This window comes from Tuber melanosporum, assembly GCF_000151645.1.
Source record: "Tuber melanosporum whole genome shotgun sequence assembly, scaffold_4, strain Mel28".
Classification (NCBI taxonomy): domain Eukaryota; kingdom Fungi; phylum Ascomycota; class Pezizomycetes; order Pezizales; family Tuberaceae; genus Tuber; species Tuber melanosporum.
The window spans coordinates 838,420-859,739 of record NW_003299084.1 but is presented as its reverse complement, the minus strand read 5'-3'; the positions used below and the strand labels follow the sequence as shown (position 1 = coordinate 859,739).

Genomic DNA, 21,320 nt, shown 5'->3' with positions numbered 1-21,320 from the left:
AAGTCCTTTCTGGTCGCAGAAAGAAAGGAAAAGAAAATCTGACAATTCATCAAGTTTTTCCTCCCTTATCTTCTTTAAAAAAATTTCTTCGCCGTTTTATGAGGGGGTGAAAGGTGAGGCAATTATTTGCCAATGTTTTTACCTTTTCAACAGTTTTTCTCGTGCTGGTATCCCGAGTGCATTTCCGGCCAGCGTACTGAAAAGGTAGACCTCCTAGGTATGCAATATGATAGAGCCTTTGCACAACAACCTCAAGGGTACCCCCCAAGGGACACTACCGCAGGACAGAACTGGGCTTTAGCCTCCAGGTAAATCAACAATTACGAAGGCTAGACACCCAACCCTCTACCTAGCCTTTTGAAGTCCAGTTGCACAGAGGCTCTAATGATATGCGAACAACGCTGCCTACCGTACCGCCGGATACAGGTGCCGTAGTAGGGGTTTGTGACGAGTCGACACCTTCGATGCAGATTCTAGAAGTTCGCAGGAGTGAATAAAAGCGAAACTTTTTCGAGCTTGACATCTATGGGTTGAACAAGCTGCCTTGATCGCGAAATTTATTCGATAGTGCCAAACGGGGAAGGTGCCACCACCACCACCTTGGAAAAGGTAATCAATCAATCCTCGAAAGCGAGCTATCATACCCGCTTCCGATTACCATAACTTCCTTTCTCCTTCCGGTAGTGTTTGGTGTGGGGTTGGGGGGCTGACCGAGCAGTTGATAGAGGTGTTTGGCTGGCAAGTGGTCAAAATAAAAAAGCTTTGCAAATTTTCATGTGTATTGCAACCACCCCCACGGCCAATATTTTCAAAATTCTCGCAGGCCTATCGAAACCCCCAACGAGGGATCTTCGGCCCAAAGGTTGAAGATCGGTTTTCGGGCACTAGTTTTTGGGCGGATCCGCCACTTTTGCACACCAGTACTGTACTGTACACTACGGTATGTTCCGCCTACCTTGTTCACTACGGGTAAAGTAACCCCTCATGGGCATCATACTTGTGCGCAAAAAAGTTACTTACCAGTCTTGCGACCCTAAAAATTTGCACAAACGATTTTCACCCCCCGAGCCGAAATCTTCTACTAGAAACCTCACTTCAACAAGGTTTTTACGATTTTTTCTTGTTGTGCCAAGATCAGAAAATGCCTTGGTTTCTTGGTCGCCGTTTTGTGGCAAGGTTTGATTGGCATGTCATTGCCATGGGTGTACTTTTGAATGAGTACTGGTAGAGCAGAGTATGGGAAAGGTTTTTCCCCATTTCCAAAGTAAAGAATTCTTGACTACATGACATAACACACTACTCGATTATCGGTTAAACTCGAAATGGCGTTGGGCAGTCAAATAAGCTCGACCCAACGGCGATTGAGAGTGACTTCTTGAGGAAACTCTTGCCCTCGAAAATGTTCCCACTTTGTAGGAAACGGCATCCTATGGCAAACTATTGTCAAAATCTGCTCGAGTATCATGCCCGGGTAACTCTAGGGTGTGATTCCCGTTCAAATCATGCTCGCTTATTGAGCGACACTTTATCTGACTAAATTTACTCCACCCTCATTCGGTTTGACCGATGTGGTACTTCGGACCGACTCACTGACTCAGAGGTTTTATGGTTTTATCCTCACGATATTACTGCCTATAGTGCCGGTAGGTTCTGTGCTAGTCGGAGAAGTGATGCGGGGACCCATACTATAAGGGTGTCACGTTGTGATGGTTATGCACCTTGAAGCCTTCAGTTCTCGACCACCATACCCCCCATCAAACCACAACATCGGCGATATCCCCGACCGATATTGCACGAGCACTGCGCTTGAGCAGTGGACTGGGCGTTCGCAACTTTTTTATTATTCAAAACAACAACATGCCTAATCATCAAAAGTTTACCGTGCGCGGTTTTAGCCCCTCCCCCCCCTCAGGGCGGCGATGACAGCGATAGCAAGTCGCCGTTGTTATCATCCACTTGCCATAAACCTTGAGCTGTGCAGTCCACAGTGTGAAGGATATACAGTGCGAGGATGATTTTATCTCGTCGGCATCACCATGTGTCACTAATCCCTTCTTATCATGATCTATGGATTAAGGCTGGACACCGGTGATGGGGATGGGAACGCCATCCAGGGTCAAGTTGCCTTTTTCCGTTTACTCAACATTTGGACGGATCCCTCCCCAAAATAAGGTACGGTCCTAACATCCACTGGGGATTGGCTTATTCAAGTATGCTTGTGAATTATCAGGTTATCATTGGCTGAGACTATTAGTGCTCGCCCTGGTGGGGGGGGGGATATGGTGCGAGTAAGGTACTCCTCAATGCTTACATTTGCCACCCCTAATTGAAAACTAGTGCAGGAACCAGCGCCTTGTCAGTTAGCTGGCGCGGTAGATCAAGCTCGCCGAGGAGATAAGTTACCGAACCTTACTCGAGCAACATAAGATAATGCCTTGTTCTCAAAATATGACTGCCGCTACCGCGCCAAATGGCATCTAAATATCCAATTAGGGGCCGCGAAGCTACGCTCTGCTCGAACAAACTACTCGCCAAAAAAGTAATGGCCAAGCCACTGTGCATATGGTTCCCCACTTTGAGCTGGGTTGGAAACGGGGGCCCCCACAGGGTCTCTACTCGTAGACAAATATGGTCACCTCGAAATAAAGCCGCGCCGGGGGTTGGGGGTAAGTGAGGCGAAGAGGGTGTGATTGGCTCGCAGGCCACTTCGGCCATTTAGATAACAGTACAGTACATCACGACGCCACGGCGGCATTCAGAATCGAAAGTTCGCCCGACTTTTTTCATCATCAAAAAATAGGCCAAGATTGGCCCTTCGTACAGTTACACCCACCAACTTTGGCCAGTAAGGACTGGAGTCAACTCACTTATACTCACCCCCCACCCACAAAGTCATAGCACCGGGGTTAATAACTAGCGTGCGTTTTCGGATGAAACCGTGCCTAAGCCGAACAACCATAGTATCGATGAAGCATACATAAGATTTTGCAATACAGTTGTTGGAAGTTAGGCTGTCCAAATCTACATCACAACATCAATGATCAGACTAGGCTGCATTAAACGAGCTAAGAAGGCACAGACAGAACACTTTGCGCACTAAGCAGCTAGGTTTCTATGTGAAGGAAGTGCTTGAGCTGCAGTGAGCTTGAGTTCCTCACCCAGAAAGAGCACAGGTAATTTGTGACCAATGGTGGTTCCCCTGTCTGAATGTTCTACTCAAGAACGCACGCCATTGATTCGTCTCGATAACAAGCTCAGATAAAACACTTTTGCGAATCGGTCTTCCGTTTCAAGCGCCGTGCCTTGTGCTATGCCGTACAGTACGATACCGTACTCGAGTGCTTGAGTGCACCAGCCGGGTGGAAAAAATTGGGAAAAAAGCCGAGGTTAGAGACACGGGAATCGGTTGGCTCGAGCCACAAAAACGCCCCAATCAGAACTCCAGAATCCGTTGCCTCATTCTCCGATCTTTGTATTTGTGAGCACATTGTCAGTGAGGGCCAAGAAAAAAAGCTCGGCACCCCCGCTGGCAATTTCTGATTATCCATATCTTCTCCCTCAGACTTTCAACATTCACAACGCGCTCGAGAGTAGATCGAGGGGATACTAGTCATAAGACGCCAACAGGTACTCGAGCAAGGTACCGTACTCGAGTACTGTATGTGAATCGGGATCGAATGCAGCCCGACTGCCCATCCGCCCGTGGCGCGGCCCGGGATGTCGTGCCACGTTAGACAAGTAAAATATTTTATCCGAGCTTTGGGGCTATCCCTGAGTGATTAATACGGATCTGGCAACTGCCCGGCTTTTCCCGACGCTGGGATTAAGAAAGTTTCGTCTGCTGCTACGATTTCTCGTTCTCCATATCGTGTAACACCTGGCTGTGGTCTCCCCCCCCAAAAAAAACACCCCGACAAGAAAAGTATCGGAATCCGGCCATAACTAACCATTTCCGAAAAAAAACAATCCCTAGGCCAGGGAGAAGTCAACTGGGAAATAAATTTATGGTTTAATTTATCAATTCCGGTTGAGTGGATAAAGGAAACAATTTATGGTAATGTTTTGAGCTCCCTGTGATGTCGTTAAGGCTAGCAGATTAAAGTCAGCTGGTCTAGCACTGATATAAGTCACTAAGAAGTCCCATCTAGGGCCATCTCCGTACCAAACCCGGTTGAGCGATCCAATCAATCACCGAGTTCCCGGCAAGAAATCTCTTCTCCAGGCGTCGCACACCGGATGCATCGGGAAGTCTTATTTGTGCTTACGGTAGCGCAGATGTAGCCACAATCATGATGATCTTTTCTCGCTCTGTTCGGGTACAGTTGCTGAAAGCACAGTCCTTTGGCGGCCGCCGCACCGCTGGTTTCGGGGGCCAAAGTTTTGCGAGCGCAGCAGTCAGGCCTCGCCGTCTCGGCGGTGCGGATGCCACTCCGTGCCGTATGAGATGCAAAAAAATTTGTCCTGTTGCCAAGAACCGCTCGCTGTGCTGTACCGGATAGATTCTTTGGGATTTTGGTCGTCTCCCGACCTGGTCTCTCTGACAAATATTCATGTCAACTTACCGGGAATGCCTTTACACCAAACTGAATGACGTTTGTAAAAACAACTGTTATTGCATACCGCCAAAATCCAGCTTTTTTATTTGGACCTTGGTGTATCATGCAATAATAGTGGTGTTCACAAGTGCCGTTCAATCTCGAGTATCATAGTTTGAGGTTACACAAAGCGGAGCTACGGCCGACTCAATTGCTCGAGTGAGGGGAGGTGAAGGGTCGTGCCAACTCTTTATCTCGTCTCACATACCAAGTTGGCACGGGTTTCTCGAGCCTAGCTGTATCGCATTTGCATTAATGGGGTGCTCGTTGCGACTTGAGCCAGAAAATGTTTCCCAACCGATCGCCGTTTCACCCTGCACGATTATACCCTACTGCAACAGGGCTGCTGCCTAGTAAACCCCACTAAGAGTTTCTTGATCGCCACCAGCTTACTATCCACTATTCCACCAAGCATGCCACCCATGGCCACTGGGAGAAAATGAACACGGGACTCGCACAAAAGGGCTGCGTCGCGCGGGGAAATATCACAAATCATGACTTTTCGCGGTTCTGGGGGGTCCCCTTTGACGTGTTTTATGCAGTAGGGTTAATACGGGGTCCCCTCGCAATCTTCGATCTAACCATTGATGGGGGTCTCGACTTTCCACCTCGATCGCGAGGTTTCCGAAGGTTCCTACTGTGTTCGCACACGCAGACTCCGGGCCGCAGGCAATTTCCCATTCCTATGCGGGCCCTAAGCCACTGTGCAAACTGCAGGTTGGAGAGAGCGCGATTCCCCCCCATTTGCAATTAATTGTGTGGGTGGGAATCCTTTCCCGGTAGTGATCAGGATGCGACTGTTTCTTACTCACGATATGTCACTCGGTGCAGCGATCTTCATCGGGCGTTTGGAATTGGGGCAAAAGTTGGGGGTGGCAACTACATAGTAGCCCAGAGCAGAGAGGTGGAATTCCTAGGTGCCGGATCTGGTTCGCCATCTCCTCCACTATGTTGAATGTGCGCGGGTTAAGGTTGGCACCACCGCGGACGCATACCATAAAATCGCACAATCCTCTATCGGATAGGCAATAGAACCAAATAGTGATAGGTTTAGCCGGGCGAGTTAACGAAATTACGAACTCTAGTTACTGAGGATCAGAGGGCTGAAGGGAATAGTATATTGTGCGATTTTTACCATACCAACGACTCACAGCCCAAAGGGGAGGCAAAAGGTCTTCGGGAACCTCGTACATTGCCGCCCATTGCTGTTTACCACGATGCATGTTTTGGAAACAGCAGTGGCAAAACAATCACCGTGTTAGAGGTTTTCACCACTTGCATGTTTACCGCATGAGCCATAGCATGCCAGTGCCCCTCTCTAAATGTGGTGCATTGACCAGCAGATTCCACCTCAACACTCAAAACATCGTCAGCAGACCCCACCAAAGATACTGTTTAGAATTGAGTGGGGGGGTTTGGGCGTGCCAGGCTTCCCGTCTAAAGATATGGCAAACCCAGGTGGGGGGAACTAGGGTTCTTGGTTAATTATCACCGGAGAATATGTATGTGAATTTCCCTGGCAAGCCCAACGCACCACACCCGCACCGCACAGAAGCTCACTCACCTACTCGTGCCTGGTATCAATTTGCTTAGGCTGTTGGGAGAAAGACAAAGAAATGTAAAAAAGCAAAAAGCAACTTGGTCCGGCAACCGCTACTCTCCGTTTGCCCGCCTACATGCCAAGACACAAAACCTGAGTAATCATTCGTGCTATTACTACCTAACTCTGCCCGCACTCCCGAGCAGGAGTAAACTATCCTACCCCCGTATTGCCACCGACAGCACGCATCTCGAGCGAGGCTATCGATAAATAAATTAAGAACGCTTTTCCAACGGAGAGGTCAAAATAAGGTGTGGCTCAGGATGAGCACCCCCACCTCGGTAATTAATTCACCCGAATAGGTTGTTGGCGAAAGTCTCCGGTGGGACCGTGGGGTGGGAGGGGAGGAGCGACGCAAAGTCACCCAGCCACCCCACTACCGTAGCATGGGTGCGAATGCATCCAACCCATTTCAAGCCGATCTCGGAGAAGAAAGAAGAAAAGTTCTCGACGAGCGAGTGGGCTCTCCCTCTCTCTCTTTTTTTAATTTTTACGGGCCGGGTCGGCGGCGGCGGGGGTGGTGGCGGTGGGGGAAATATACACCAGACACTAAGATGTGATCGAAGCTTGACTGTGATAGGCTTTTCCAAGCTTACGGCGCTGTCGAGTGCGGTAAGGCTTAAGGCCAAAAGCTTTTGTGCTCTCATTTACATCCCAGCAGGTAATGGATTTTCATACAGCGATACCGAGTTTATGATAGGGCACGTAAGCATTCTCTCTCTGCCATCCCCATCCCCCATCCTTCATTCTCAGGGAGGGGATCCCGTGCGCGACACGGTACCGCAGGTAGACGCGAACAAAACAATGCCATTCCCGGGATTCACACTGGCTCGGCGCCCACGCGCGCCGGGACGGGGAGGTCAAGCGCAGACCACAGTAACTAGGATACCGTATCATATGAAATATTATACCAAGACCGCCGCCGCCCCCGCGAAATGGTAAAACAAAAACAGCCAATGCCGGTGGCTAGCCGTCTGCACACTAGTATAATAATAATAAACTCTACCAGTCTGGGGATCACGCAGGCAGCGGGGGGTTCGGCGTTTTGCCGCCGGGTGGGGGTGGGGAGGGAAGGAAAGGAAGAAAGTGAAAAAGTTGATGAGGGCGGAGATATTGAACGCAAGGTACTGTAAAGTACCCGTATGCCTGGGGTTTTTATTATTATTATTCTCGCCATGGTGAGGTTAAAAATTCCCCTTTCCATCTCATCGCATGACCGATCGAATTTTGAGCCTTGCTCTGGTGCAGAGAAAAAAGAGAAAGTGTAGGAGTAGACCACAGTATAGTACAGTAAAGCACATCTAGCGGTGAACCCGTTTTCCCCAAATTTGATCGTTCCCGCTTACTGTAGGTTTTACAGGGGGTTTTTCTCTCTCTCTCTTTAGCCTGCCGTCAACTAACGCTGAAGTGCTGTACTGTACTGAACTGTACTGTATATTATCGTACACCGCTATGTGAGCGGCTTCCGGGACCGGCAAGGACGGTATGGTACGATACTCGTACGATGCAGTAAACTGAGAACAATTTTCCAATAAAAGGTAAAAACATAACAACGCTTCACACGTAACGCTTTGCAATTCCTTTACGAGTGGGCGGGGAGTTAGGTAAGGTGCTGTACAGCATGATACCACCTTTTTACCACCTCGTGCAACGAAACGAAACAAAGCAAAGCAAAGTAAAGAAAAAGCGGTGAATAGGTAAATAATGATAATAATATTAATAATTAAAAATGGATAAAAAAGAGTTATTTGTGCCTTCTTTCCTTTCCTCTTTAGTGTCGCGTTTTGGGTCATTTTTGTTTGATCAATCCTTTCGGTCAAAAGTGATGGTGGAGCGCAGCAAGAGAGTCTTACAGCATCGCACGAGGCTATGTTGTAGTGCTAATGGTAGGTAGGTAAAACGCCAAGAATTGGTGTTCCCACATCTGATAGCCTGCCCACTGAACTCGTAGTTGTTATATCCCACGGGGCGGATACCGGCGAGAAGTGTAGCGCAGCGCATGTGCTTTACATTTGGATACGGTAGCACTTGGATACCAGGGTTCGTCCGTGAAGGTTCCCAATGAATGGTCGCTTCTAATATGCGGTCAAGTCTATCGATCGTATAGAGAAAAGAGCCGGCTGGGCTGGTAGAGGTTGGGATAGATTCGAAGGATAGTGAACGCTTTGCGATTTTTTATTTCCCGTTGGGGGGGGCACCAACATCTACTCGAGTATGGTATCATACCGTAGCTTGACCAATTACCCCCCCACCCGAGTGCTCGGAAAGGCATGTGACTTAACTACCTTGCAGTATGGTACAGTACTCGAGTACAGTACTAGTACCCAAACCACGCTGCGATACTGCACGGTTTTCCTTCCAATACCCGAGCACACCCCCCCATTCAGAAGCTGTAAGAGGGTCGTAAAAAATTGATAGCATAGCCTAGTCCCCTCCTCCAAACATTTCACCGTACCCACTGGTTATCAAAGATCCTTCGCTCGCCTCGGTACACGATACCAAACTTAAAAAAGTTTTTTTTTAAAAAAAGGACACGAGCCAACTCATTCCTATTTACCACACACACAAAAATCCTCCGAAAAAGCGCCAAGACCCATATCCGACTCAATTCCCGATCCACACAAGTTCCAAAGTGTCGGAGAGAAGTCCAAGCAGCCGTCGTCACGATGGAAAGGAACAAAGCGTCGTTCGGGATTCGCCCTGGCCGATGGAGCATTCTTCGGTGGGGTAATTTACTAGAGTACCGGTACTAGTACTCCCTATCATCCCTGGCGCCAACTTAGCCTCGTACAGCACCCGGCCTCAAAGCGGCTTAACGTCCGTCATCAATCTATCGTGGCAAATGTCATACCACGTGGCAGCCGGCTCCCCTGATTGGCCGGCTTTCCTCGTGGAGGAGATCTCCGGTTGTGTAGCCCTGGCTTGCGGGCAGGGGGGCATGCGGGGAGGGTGAGACCGATCCGGGGTTTCATTACTATATCGGGTTGTTCTCGTTATCAAGATGCTCTTGTTTTGGGCTCGTGGGTTGTTGGTGGGGGAGGGAGGGAGTGCTGTTTCTCTTCTAGTCTACTTACTCGCTAGCTTTTATGGGGACTGCAGCTGACATCATGCTTGTGGAGTGTACCGGGTTTCGGAATCCCCCTCATATCGTAAGGGGCTCTGGATAACTGGGGAGTACGAGTACTTGGCGTCTACCATAAATTTTGGATAAACCTAACCCGCCACTATTCTCTAAACGGCAGTTGCCATCACCAGAAAAGCATTTTCCAGAGGACTAGGACTTGGGAGAACTGATGGCCACCTTGAGAAGCATAGCGGCGGGTCGAGTTTGGCACTGGTAAGTCCTGTTGGATTCGGACTGACCTCGGCTGTTCTGGGTGGGAGGGCTCGTCTGGTGCCAGTATCGTACTACCGCTCCACTGCATAGGGTGGGATACTTGTGCGAGTGGGTGGGGTGGCAGCGAGGTCCAGGGTTAGTCCGTGAACACTCCAAATAAATGGTCATTTCCCAAGCCTGTCCGGGTATGATTACGGGGGAAACAATTCCGTGACCACCCTGCCACTCTAAATTGTTTGTCAGGGGGGTATCTGTGGCAGTTTGATCGACCGAGGTATTTCACGGTTTAACTCCCCCACCCAACGCTACCGGTATTTGTGCGTTGGCTGGTTCGATGGAGTGGGGGGTTTTTCCGGGGCAGGGGAGGTCCGGAGAAATTGTTGCGTTTGTGCTGTGATCAAGCTTGATGCGGTGGCGTTCTGTTGGATAGATGGGGGAGGGAGGGTGTGCATGAGGTGATTGTGAATGTATCATATCGTGAAGCGGGTATCGGAGGTTGTGGACAGGGAGCGGCACCGCGTGCCCATCGTCGAGCCCCCCCGGCAATCCAAATCGCATGGTATGATACCATGAAAACTTGAGTAGAAGATATGCGCTAGGACGTTGGAATACCCCCCCGAGGCCAAGGGGGGAACACCATAAACTCAATCCTCAGTTGAGACAAGACAAAAGAAATACATTCCGCCCCATTGTACTCGAGTACTCGAGCGCGATACTAGGAGAGGCAACTACGTCCTAGCACGTTCATCTTCCACCGCAAAAAAAACTCGTTAAACCCAGCACCGATATCGGGTACGGATCTTCCCGCTCAGGGACAAACGGGAAGGAATACTCGAGTGCTCGAGTACCGTAAACTCAGGGCAAACTATACCCGCCCCCAAACTTCTTAAAGTAGTTAGCAGCCCTAGCCCTGCGGCAGATGTGCTTTCCTGGGATAGCAGCCATCATACCATACTAAGAATACTCGAGGGATGGGGGGTCGAGTTACCCAGGATTTATGGGTGTTTTCTAGACGGGGTATGGCTGCATCCCATCACCTGGTATTCAAAGCTTGTTATGGTTTGATATGGCAATTCCGTTGAGATCTGCGATAACAGGCTTAACGAGTTTCTAGGGTACTCGAGATTTTGCGGTATGATATGGGGGTGCTTGTATGGTATGATCTGAAAGGGTTACATAATTTAGGGATTGGGATTGTTTGTTGCTGTTCTCGATACCGATACCGGTATTGCGTTATTATCATCCCAGGGTACTGTACCAGTAGTAATAGCAATGTCAAAAGGATCTCACACATAACCAGGCACCAGGCACCAGGCACTGTCCGCCCAAAGCCTTCCCCCCCTCCCTTCCTCCCGTAGCGTGGTCGGCTCGTGAAACTTAACCACCTCAGTGGGCGCACCCCTCCCCCCCTCTTGCAAATCTCTATCCATCCATCCATCCATCCTCTTACCACCACCAACGAGCGTAAGACGATACATGGTAAAGTTACAGTGTGCCAGCAAAACCCGGAAATCGTTTCTGCTGATCCCAACCCTCGTACGAGTACAGACGAGGGTATGTTTTCCAGACAATTTACCGTATTACAAACTTACTCGAGTACGAGTACAGACTATCCCACAACTCACGCCGCACACAGACACACGCGCGCACCATTGGTCACTCAAGATCTCAGATTCGATAGCGCAAACGGAATCGTGCCGCGATCTGATCTTACAATTGACGGAGGGAGGTAGGGAAAGAAATGGCGAGAGTGGAGGTTTGGCATGGCTGGTTGGGCTGTTAATCGCAGTGAGGGTAGGGAGGAAAGGAAAAGGGTCTTGTGATCAATTCTGGCTTGCTTTCTTTTCTTTTGGCAGTTGGGTAAGGTGAGTTTGGGAAGAGAAAGGGGTGTGGCATGTTACTCGAGGACTGATGCATGCGATGAATTTTCATAGGCCCATTGCCCCCTCTTGAGGAGGGAAAGAAAGAGAGCAAGCGAGAGGGTTTTTTTTTTCAGGGGTTTGTGCGGACGAATCAGTTTCCCTGCATAAAGTACTTGGGTGCCTCAGAAGCCACGGAAGCCAAAGCCACGCGATCATATGGAAGACTCGAGCATCTGGGGAAGCAAAAACTTTTCTCCTGTTCCCTTTCCATCCACGAGGGGTTGGTTTTACCTCATTGGTCCCACGGCTTTTCTGTTTCGTCGGGTGGGTAGAATCAGTTGGGTCTCCCACGCGATATTTAGGGTTTTCATTAAGTGCTCACTGGAGTACAGTATCGTACCGGTACTGTACCGTACAGATGCGGGTGAATTCGGCGAGTAGGCACGAATCACGAGAAGCAAAACTCGGCAACACATGTCCGAGTTTTCGCCGGGCAGGGTTTTGCAATGAGGTTTTGTGTGTGGTCTGGGGTACCTATATGGGGGGGGACAGGAAAAAAAAGAAGGAAAAAAAAGAAGGAGAAAAGAAAAAAAGGACATCATGGGAAACGGGCAGGGTAGGGTGGTACAATACAGTGCTTCTGCTGTATGTCTCAGTGAGAAGAAAATGGAAGGGCAAGCAATCAAGCAAGAAACGGTAACCAAACTCAGCCCCTACGGTTGCAGGCGTGATTTATCGGTTACATAAATTTTAACGGTGGCTTCTCTTTCTAAGGAAGAAGCAAGCAGGCAAGCAAACGTCATTCGCTAAGCAATTGCAAGGTTCGCAGGAAGCTTTTTTTCTCTCCCCCTTCTCTTCGTCTTGTTTATTTGGCAGGTGAACGAGCTTGACGCATTGATTTTTTTTTTCTTTTCTTTTCTCCCCCATCCCATCTGCTCGACACTGTACGCTGGTCTGGCCAATGATACGGAAGCCTATCGCCGGTGCGCACAAGTCGAGTAGAAGTGAAGGCGAAAAATGGGAATGGGAAGAAAAAGAAAGGAAGGGAAGCGCGGATATGGGGCTTTGTTATTGAACTACCGAGGGCGAAGAGCTGTGCTCGGGTTAGGAATAGCATAGATGCGCCTAACGTGAAGTGTGCTAGCTCACCAGAGCTAGCTACTGTACGATATGCTAGAACTAGTAATAGCAAGGCGAGAGATTGGATTGGATCTGAAATTTAGATTTGAGTTCGGGCAACGTGGAGGATTGGGTCCTCCTTGTGCCTACCTGCATGGGTACTTCGACACTCGGATTATTATACTTGCGGTTCCATATTGGTCCGCGCCGGGGAGAGGGCTTTGCCGTCCTTGCGCTGCGGGAAGTGGATCGGGGAGCGGGCGATGACAATGGGTGGAGGGGTGGATGGACCATGCAGTGCACATTATTGCGAATCAGACAGCGTAAAGATTTTAGTGTGCGCTATTCACACCACATTGCACGTTGAGAGTTAAAGCCTGCTCGGAAGCTGTTGGGAATGGAGAGGGCTTATATTGGCTTGAGCCTCCCACATCTCTTCCATTCGAACTCTAGACTTCTCATGCTTCGATAGCTTTGCCGATTAAACAGGATCATTACTTTGACCCGCCCTACGAGACCTACACATAAGAGTCCGGGACAGTCCAATACGAGGTGAATCAGGAAAACACTCCTGGCGTATACCAAACAAGCAAAACGGAATATAAAAACAAAACTACAATTAAAAATTGGGGACTTTTGAGTGTTCTATCTATATCATTACTCTTACAATTCATCTCAACCACCATCTACATCCTCCTTACCATCCATACCGCACCCGTTCCCCGTACCATAACACTCACCAGAATCTATCCGAGATACACAATAATTCCTTCACAACACCGATCTATACAATAGAAAACGGATAAAAAGAATCAGGTCGCACATGGAACCCGAAAACCGATCCTCATCCGCAATCAGCCCGCCACCAAGGTCAAGACCTCGCAGGTTCCTCTGCGAATACGAGGGCTGTGGGAAGGCATTTACTCGTTCCGAACACTTGCAGCGTCATGACCTGAACCATCGGCCCTCGCCGAACACCTGTGATAGGTGCCGTGCGCACTTTGCTAGGCCGGATTTATTGGGTAAGGGCTCTCCGATGTTGTGTTCCCTTCCCCCGGGAAGGGAGAGAAGGATGCGGGTTTGGAGTTCGAGTGACTGATGTGCGATTTTTTCCGGTGCGATTAGATAGACATAAGGAGCGACATGCGCAAAAGGATAGGGAAGCTGGCGGTGTGGGGTTGGGAGTCTTGGGCACCAGGAAGCGCTGCTGGAGAGACGACAACGGGAATATTACTACTAAGCGACCACCCGCTAGCCTTGCCTCGTTACCAAAGCCGCCTACTTCTCCGAAGAGCCAGAAAGGGAAGGGGCAAGAAGAGGGTGGCAGTGGTACCGATGAAGCGGGGGAAATGAGTGGTGAGGGTGCGTCCCCTCCTATCACCTTATCCACGTCTCTCCAATCTTTCTCCATCGCGTCCTCTGCCCGGCGGCAGCGCGATGACAAGGGTCGTGCTCTTAATAGAGCTCCTCCGGCCACAATAATAACCACAACAGAAGTGGGATCTTTCGATCAATTCCAGATTCAACAATTGGAATTGACTGAGTTGGACACGTTTGATAATGGGAACTTTCAACTACCTCCGCCGCCCCCTCCTCAAACATATCGGCTTGATCCATTGCTCTCGGGCGTTCCATCTTCTTCAATAGAGGCCTTGATCGCGAATGATCAGGGGCTTGACGGAGCGTTTAGACTGGACTCGGAGTCTAGCTTTGCAAGGCCCTTCACCGAGCTAGGGGGTTACACTAGGCCGTTTGGCGGATCAGATAGTCCGCCTGACGTCGACGGACAGTCTACTACGAGGTTTGATTTGAGCCAGGAACAGTGTGAGATGGAGATGAATCTTGAGTCTTCATTTGCTGCTGGCACTGAGGGTAGCCGCCAACTGGCGGCGGCCCCGATGAGCGATTCCACATTCCTCCCGTTCGATGTCAAGGCACCAACGAATAGGTTAGGGACCATGTCGCAGCAGTATCACGATTTCCCGGGCTTTGAGGGATTGAACGAAACCTCCGCGGTGGAGGATGAATCTCTTTACTTTGTCTCCGACACACGGTCGATGTCTCATGGCACTCCATCACGGGACCCGCAGGCCGCGGCGGCGACGGATATCACGCGACACTCACTTGGCTCCGACCCAACACATACTTTTCCTGCTTCACATACCCACCACTCAATTCCTGTTGCTAGCTCCCCTATAGCCAACCGCAATCATTTCCACGTGTGTACACCAACATCAGAATCACCATCACCAACCTTATCTACCCAACCGCTCCCGAAGATCGACGAGGTGGCCCGTGCAAAAGTCCTTTCACTTATAATACAGGCCACCACCGATGAAAATGGGGAGCGCCAATTTGGCCCGAACCACTCGCTCCTCTCGATCTCCGCCCTACAAGACTACCTAGACCTCTTCTTCTCCCGTTTCAACCATTCATACCCACTCCTTCATCGTCCATCATTCGACCCAAGCAATGTAAACACGCTGCTTCTAGTAAGCGTGCTCATGCTCGGTGCTACGTACGGTGGGAAGGACGCACACCAGATGGCGGTGAGGGTCCATGACTGGTTGAGAGGGTGCTTAGGTTTGGCTCCCGAGGTGTGGGGGAGGAAGTTAGGGACTAATTTGTACGAATCTGAGAGGGAGCGGATATGTAGACTGATTGTCATGCTATCCCCGAACTATGGGCTCTGCAAACGGTTTTGTTGATGGGAGTGTTTGGGGGGTCGAGGGCGGGTATGGGGTAGTATGACATGATGCATTTGTTCCATGGGTTATTGGTTGACGTGAATAACTCTTTCTCTTTTACCTATCATTTTGGGAGGCCACGAAAAATACAAAAACGCTAATCGCGTATCGGTTTTTTCTTTCCTTTTTTCTTTTTTTTTTTTTCGCAAAAAAAAATAGCTTATCAGAAGAAGCAATTGTCAAACCAGCATTCCATTGCACAATTCCCTCGAAAGCAAAGCCCCCGACAAAGAATGGAGCGAATGGATCATCGCAGAAGAGAATAAGCGGTTAGCAGTGCTAGCGTTCCTATCGTCCAGCACGCGGTGCCCTTCTTGCAATCACTCTGCCGGTAGGGATTCGCACTACGCCTGCCGCTGCCATACGATCCCCAACCTGGGAGCCAATTTGGCAGAAGCTTGGCGCAAGGCAGAACGCTCGCATCCGTCATTTTTGATGGTGGTAAAACTGTTCTTGAATACTGGGGAAACGCCTTCGTTGAGCAGCCTTTCGAGGCTCTCGATTTTGCACGGGCTGATGAGCGTAATGCGGGATATGAGGAGGAGGGACTAGATGTTTCTGGGTATGTCGCTCGAGTTTCCTCGATTTCAAACTTCCTCTTCCCTTCACTTGTGTAGGGCGTGCGTGGGCAGAGGCTGCTTTCTTGCTCCCTTGCGGGCCCGGGCGGCGTGAGCGATGGGGTGCAGGGTGCGCACATCCGGGAAAACCCTGGGGGGCGCAGAAGCTGTACGTGCAAAAAAAATATAGTAGCATTTCGCTAACGGATAAATTTCTCAAAAGGCTTGCAGCCACACCCGATCAACCACATCCTGGCAATCCCGTACCGCAACCGCCTACGGCGCCTGGAAGCTCAACTTCAGCTCCCACCAATGTCACTGACGTCTTCCTCGGGCTTCATCATGACCGAGACTGTGGGGTCAATACTAGCCCTCACCACGCTCCCACACCTGATCCTACACACGGACATCCTTTTCCTGCAATTCTGCGCCCACGGAATCCGGGGCAAGCCGGCGCTACGGACGGACTATGGTTCTTTGTGCGCTGCCCCCGCCGCCAAAGAAAAGCGCCTATCGCGCCGCGGCAATAACCTGCAACAATTCGTATACATTCAGAGAGTGCAAACGATTGAAGGCTTCAATTCACCTGGTGCCTGTTACCTCGCCACGTTCGTCTACTAGACCAGGTGCGGCGGTGTCGGGGGGTGTTGTCCGGGATGGATCGGGCGAAATGAGAGGCTTCGCTGGGGGTATACTCAAACGAGCACGAGATGGAAGCGAAGGCGGAGACGCGGGAGGTGATAGCAATAGCAGCGATAACAACTGCGTAGTGGTGGCGATGCTGATGGCGATAGCAAGAAGGGCGGGAATCTTGTGGGCATTGCACTGCACCTCGGTAGCATTCACTGGGCTCTTGTGGGGGAGGGAAGTGAAGTACATAGTGATCGATTGTGGGCAGGATGTTGAAGTAGAATGAGGAGGCGACGCGATGAAAACATGAGTCTGTATTGTTTGGAAATATTGTGCAGGTGGCAATGATTGAGATGGAGGTTTTACGTTTACGAGTGAGGTGGATTGAAGAGAAGAGATGAGTTGAGTATAGGAAGGATGATCCATAGAGTATAAAGCCAAAGCAGGTGGGTTTGTATAAAAAGGGATAAAGAGTGAGGTGAGCAACAAGCTTGGGAGCGGGGGGGAGGAAGGGAAACAAATGTAAAAGAGACGTTTTAACGCTATAGATTCCTCCAGTTTGAAGTAATCCATGTATGTTTAGCATTTAGCGCGCAATTACCGATGTATGTTCAACAATATTTACAGTCGCAGAACGAGTGAGGGGGGGTGGTGGTGAGCACTTGGATGTAGTATATTGATCTTTTATCATTCACTAAACAATTGAACGAAACAATATGAATGAAAGAAAGGATCAGAGAGAGTAAGTTACAATATTCACGCTCAAGGCCAGCATCCGTGCGGGAACGTGATTTGAGCCCGTCAAGAGCACTATGAGTTCCGACTGCCCCATGCCTAGTCTACCCGCATTACTCGAGCGCAGTAGCGTAGGCAACGCAACCAATCATCTATCTATCCTAAAGCCAGCTTACCATACCGTACTCGAGTAAGTATAATCATATCTTCGCTTGATAGCCTACTCACCCCTCTATTAGTCCCTCCGAATCAAACAAAATCACGTGGCATCAGACAGCGAGATATCACACGAGGCTGCCAATCCCACCCGAACGAAACAGCAGAAAAGACTCGCATAACACCGACATACATACAGACAGACGGACAGCCTCATATCGTAAGCGTGCTCAGGCGACTTGTTACACCGTGCGGTGAGTTAAATGCTGCTGCTCTAGCGAGTGAGCGAGTGAGCGAACGAGTTGCTGTGGGATTGGTTCTGACTGTGACTGCGCAGCAGCAGCAGGAAGGAAAGAAAAGGGAGGAAGGAATAAATTGCTGTCCCATACCATACGAGTAATTCACTGTGACTGGTAGGGCGGAGGTGGAAGGGTGGTGCCCTACATATCGCCATATAATCGGATAATTGGATTGTCGTTGGAGTCGCCTTGTCCGCTATGATATGCTGGTGCTTTTTTTCTTTCTTTTTCCCTTTCTTGTTGCATGCCAGGGCTGAGGCGCCTTTTTCACCGTTTTCCTCTTTTCTTTTTGATCCTTATTATGAGTAGGGTGTTTTCGGATGCGTAGTCTGATTTATTCGAGTTCGAGTTCGCGTCTCTCTGGTGCTGTAAATTTATGATATGCTGTGACTTTGAGGGGAGGAAGGAAGGTGTGCGGTTGGGATTGTGGGGAACGGAGGGGGTGGATTCTAAAAGTGTCCAAAAGTCTTGGCATAAGTTGGGCATGCCAAGATTTCTGGACAAACTTTGGGAATGAATGGACGAATGGTCTAGGGGTTATTGATCATCCTTGCCGACAGGAAAGCAAAGGAGCGGTGAGTGCTCGTAAGGGATGGGCAGTTTACGGTATGCTCCCGGTAGTTTGTTGACAGAATAAATTATCGCCCAACGGCTAGTCATTGCCAGCGGGCGAACAAAAGTGGAAACTCCTACCAGCGGAATAGGAAGGCGGAGAAGTGAAAGAGAGAGAGAGAGAGCAGGGAGGTTCGGGAAAGAATGGAACAGTATGAGCACTCGGTGAGTCCTTATAAATCGGAAACTGGTGGTGCGGCGGTCTATAATTATAGGGATCGTTTGATCGGACGATCATGTTTGTCTGGATAGAAATATTCGCACGGTACGATGCTACAGAATTCAAGAAGCTAACTTCGAAGTTGGGCCAAATCGGATAGGTGAGAATCAAGATTTTAGAGGGAATTTTCGTCACCTTGATGGGCTCGTGTAAAATCGGGTCTATCCACACTTTTTGTTCTTTGGATATCATGGCCAGTATGATAGTTGCTATGATACAGTGCCGGATTGTCTCCAAAGACCTCGATCGGTAGTTCCCAGGTTGGTTGGGACACCTTGCCACCAGAACAGGGATCTCGACCCTTATCGATAAGCCATCTCACCGCTCTTTTTTTTCTTGGCCGTCATAAACAGCAGCCAGCATCCCTCACCTTCGGTACCGTAAAGCATTTCATCATTTCATGGGCACGGTACCGGTACGATATCTTCTTACCCAACACCCCTGTAAGCCGCCAGCACTCGCTCGTATGGGGACGAGGGAATGGGGAAGATGGGCAAGACCCTGCCCCCACATTAATATCACATCTTTTTATTAATGTGTGGTTCAGTGAGCGGAAAGACAGTTCTTGTCGGTTGCAAGAGGAAAAACAATGGGTTCCGGCAGGTACTGTGCAGTACAGTACAGTACAGTACTGCACAAACAACCCTGAGTGCATACGGCACTGTACTTTACGTGTACTGTACCAAATGCCTCATCTCGCCAGTAACAAGATATCTCGAGCCGGTAATTAAAAATCAGCCTCGGTTCAATTGGTTTTCTGGAGCTTGCCTGGAAGTGGCGAGGGAGGGCCCTTCAGAATCTCTAAGGTTCGTGTTTTGGGGAAGGGTGGACACTAATGCGGATGGTCTGTCTTTCTAATTTCCGCGACTCTGTTGTCCCTCCATAAAGTTTGTTTATCGATCAACACCATAAGTTATCTTACTTTGTCACTGCAAGTTTCCAAATTTTTTCATCACCGCGCGAATGCGAAATTTACCGAAAGTACCTTGAATTGCTGTTTTCTTGAACCGGGAATTGTTGATCACAATACCCGTACCCATTTTTTTCCATCTAGTGTACGTGTACTCGTACTCGTACTTGTATGCTTCAATAAGGGAAAGACATTTCGAAAATAGGCAAAAAATGGTCATGGGTGGGGTGGTAAAGATAATCTATCGACAATGAATGGACTAGATTGTGGATTCTCTTTTACTCGAGTACTGTACTGTACCGGCAAGGTCTTTGGAAGTCGGTTGACGGTATGATCGCTGACTTGGTGAAACACGCTACGTACCCTTTCGGCACATCAATCCAAAAGTGGGGTTGTTTAGGCAATCAATTCGCCTTGTCTTCCGTAGCTGCAGTTTCGCGTCCGACGCAAACCGAGTTATCAGAGTACCGAATAAAGCCCTTCCACCCACCCACCTCTCCCGCTCATTCAGCCATTCCTTCCTTCCTTCCTTCCTTCGTTCACCTCGCCTTTACCCAGAGATCAACATTTTTCAAGATGGACCTCCCAACAACCTCCGCACCCGAGCCGACCGCGAACGAAGCGCTCTCGCCACTCGTGCGGAGCACGTACAAGAGCTCATGCCTGAACTTCTACCTGAACGGGACGAAAATCACGTTAACCTCTGTGGACCCCGAGGCCACATTGCTGGACTTTATCCGCTCACAGCGCAAGCTCAAGGGGACAAAGTTGGGATGTGGAGAGGGTGGATGTGGCGCTTGCACTGTTGTTGTGCAGGATGTACGGGCTGGTGGGAGGATTGAGCATTTGGCGATTAATGCCTGTTTGGCCCCGGTTTTGAGCGGTTCGATCCCCCCCCCCCTAATATCTCCCCATCCCGGGGTTAGGACTGATAATGTGTTATCTGTGTTAGTGGAGGGTAAACACATAATCACGATTGAGGCGCTCGGTACCAGTGCGAACCCGCATCCCCTACAAGAAAGAATTGCGAAGCTGCATGGCTCGCAGTGTGGATTTTGCACGCCTGGCATAGTGATGAGTCTATACGCGCTTCTACGGAACGCATATGATCCGCTGACACGACGGTACGTGCTTACCGAGGAGATGGTGGAGTTGGAGGGCGCGTTGGATGGTAACCTTTGCCGGTGCACCGGGTACAAGCCTATTCTTGACGCTGCGAAGAGTTTTGTCAGGGAGGATTTGGGCGGTGTGGTGTTTGAGGGGGACAAGACGAAAGTTGGGGGTGGAGGTGACTTGAATGGGAATTTTATCTCCGGGACCAGAGGTTTGGGAATCCAGAGTTGTGGACGGCCGGGCGGGTGCTGTAAGGACTCTCCCGCAGCTGGATTTCCGGCGGATGAGAGCTCTGGTGATGAGACGGGGAGCTCCGGCGAAACGAGCACCACAGAGGCGGTAGAAGTTCCTTTTTCCGGCGCTACTAATGGCACTCCGCGGAAAACTTGTGGGCGCGATGATTGTTGCCAATTGCCGCCCGGCGGGAGTAAGGCCGCCACCGATGTATCCAAGGCGAAATGCTCATTCCCGCAATTCAACTTCAAGTCCTACGAGCCGCATACTGAGATCATCTTCCCGCCGGCCTTGAGAAAGTACACCAAGCAGCCCATCTTCTACGGAAATGAGAATAAGGTCTGGTTCAGACCTACCACTATCGAGCAACTCATCGACCTCAAGCACGCGTACCCGTCCGCAAAAATAGTAGCCGGGAGCACTGAAGTGCAAGTCGAGGTCAAGTTCAGGCATGAGAAGTATACGGTATCGGTCTATGTCGGTGACATTGAGGGTCTCAAGGGCTTCTCCATCGATGAGGGTAAGGGCGAGGTCGTTATTGGTGGGAATATCTCCCTGACTGTTCTGGAAAAGGCGTGTTTGGAGGGATACAAT

General features: G+C 49.8%; 3 protein-coding genes; 1 reads left to right on the top strand and 2 right to left on the bottom strand.

Annotated features, from left to right (window-relative positions):
* Positions 1-8,508: 8,508 nt before the first annotated feature.
* GSTUM_00007917001 (uncharacterized protein) lies at positions 8,509-9,227 on the bottom strand. XM_002839711.2 has 1 exon: positions 8,509-9,227. Exon 1 carries the CDS (start codon positions 8,909-8,911, stop codon positions 8,642-8,644), a length of 270 nt encoding a protein of 89 aa, XP_002839757.1. The 5' UTR covers positions 8,912-9,227; the 3' UTR covers positions 8,509-8,641.
* Positions 9,228-12,015: 2,788 nt separating this feature from the next.
* GSTUM_00007914001 (uncharacterized protein) lies at positions 12,016-17,082 on the top strand. XM_002839710.2 has 5 exons: positions 12,016-12,090; positions 12,169-13,535; positions 13,639-15,298; positions 15,434-15,822; positions 16,041-17,082. Exons 2-3 carry the CDS (start codon positions 13,337-13,339, stop codon positions 15,219-15,221), a joined length of 1,782 nt encoding a protein of 593 aa, XP_002839756.1. The 5' UTR covers positions 12,016-12,090; positions 12,169-13,336; the 3' UTR covers positions 15,222-15,298; positions 15,434-15,822; positions 16,041-17,082.
* Positions 17,083-17,114: 32 nt separating this feature from the next.
* GSTUM_00007913001 (uncharacterized protein) lies at positions 17,115-18,123 on the bottom strand (the record flags this gene model as incomplete). XM_002839709.2 has 3 exons in its annotated part: positions 17,115-17,402; positions 17,532-17,612; positions 17,728-18,123. One exon carries the CDS (start codon positions 18,121-18,123, stop codon positions 17,905-17,907), a length of 219 nt encoding a protein of 72 aa, XP_002839755.1. The 3' UTR covers positions 17,115-17,402; positions 17,532-17,612; positions 17,728-17,904.
* Between the last annotated feature and the right edge of the window lie 3,197 nt (positions 18,124-21,320).

Bases quoted from the DNA above. Each gene is read 5' to 3' on its own strand.
- GSTUM_00007917001 (XM_002839711.2), bottom strand. From the start codon at position 8,911: ATGCTCCATCGGCCAGGGCGAATCCCGAACGACGCTTTGTTCCTTTCC.
- GSTUM_00007914001 (XM_002839710.2), top strand. From the start codon at position 13,337: ATGGAACCCGAAAACCGATCCTCATCCGCAATCAGCCCGCCACCAAGG. The intron at 13,536-13,638 runs GTAAGGGCTCTC...CGGTGCGATTAG, and splicing joins TGCTAGGCCGGATTTATTGG to ATAGACATAAGGAGCGACAT.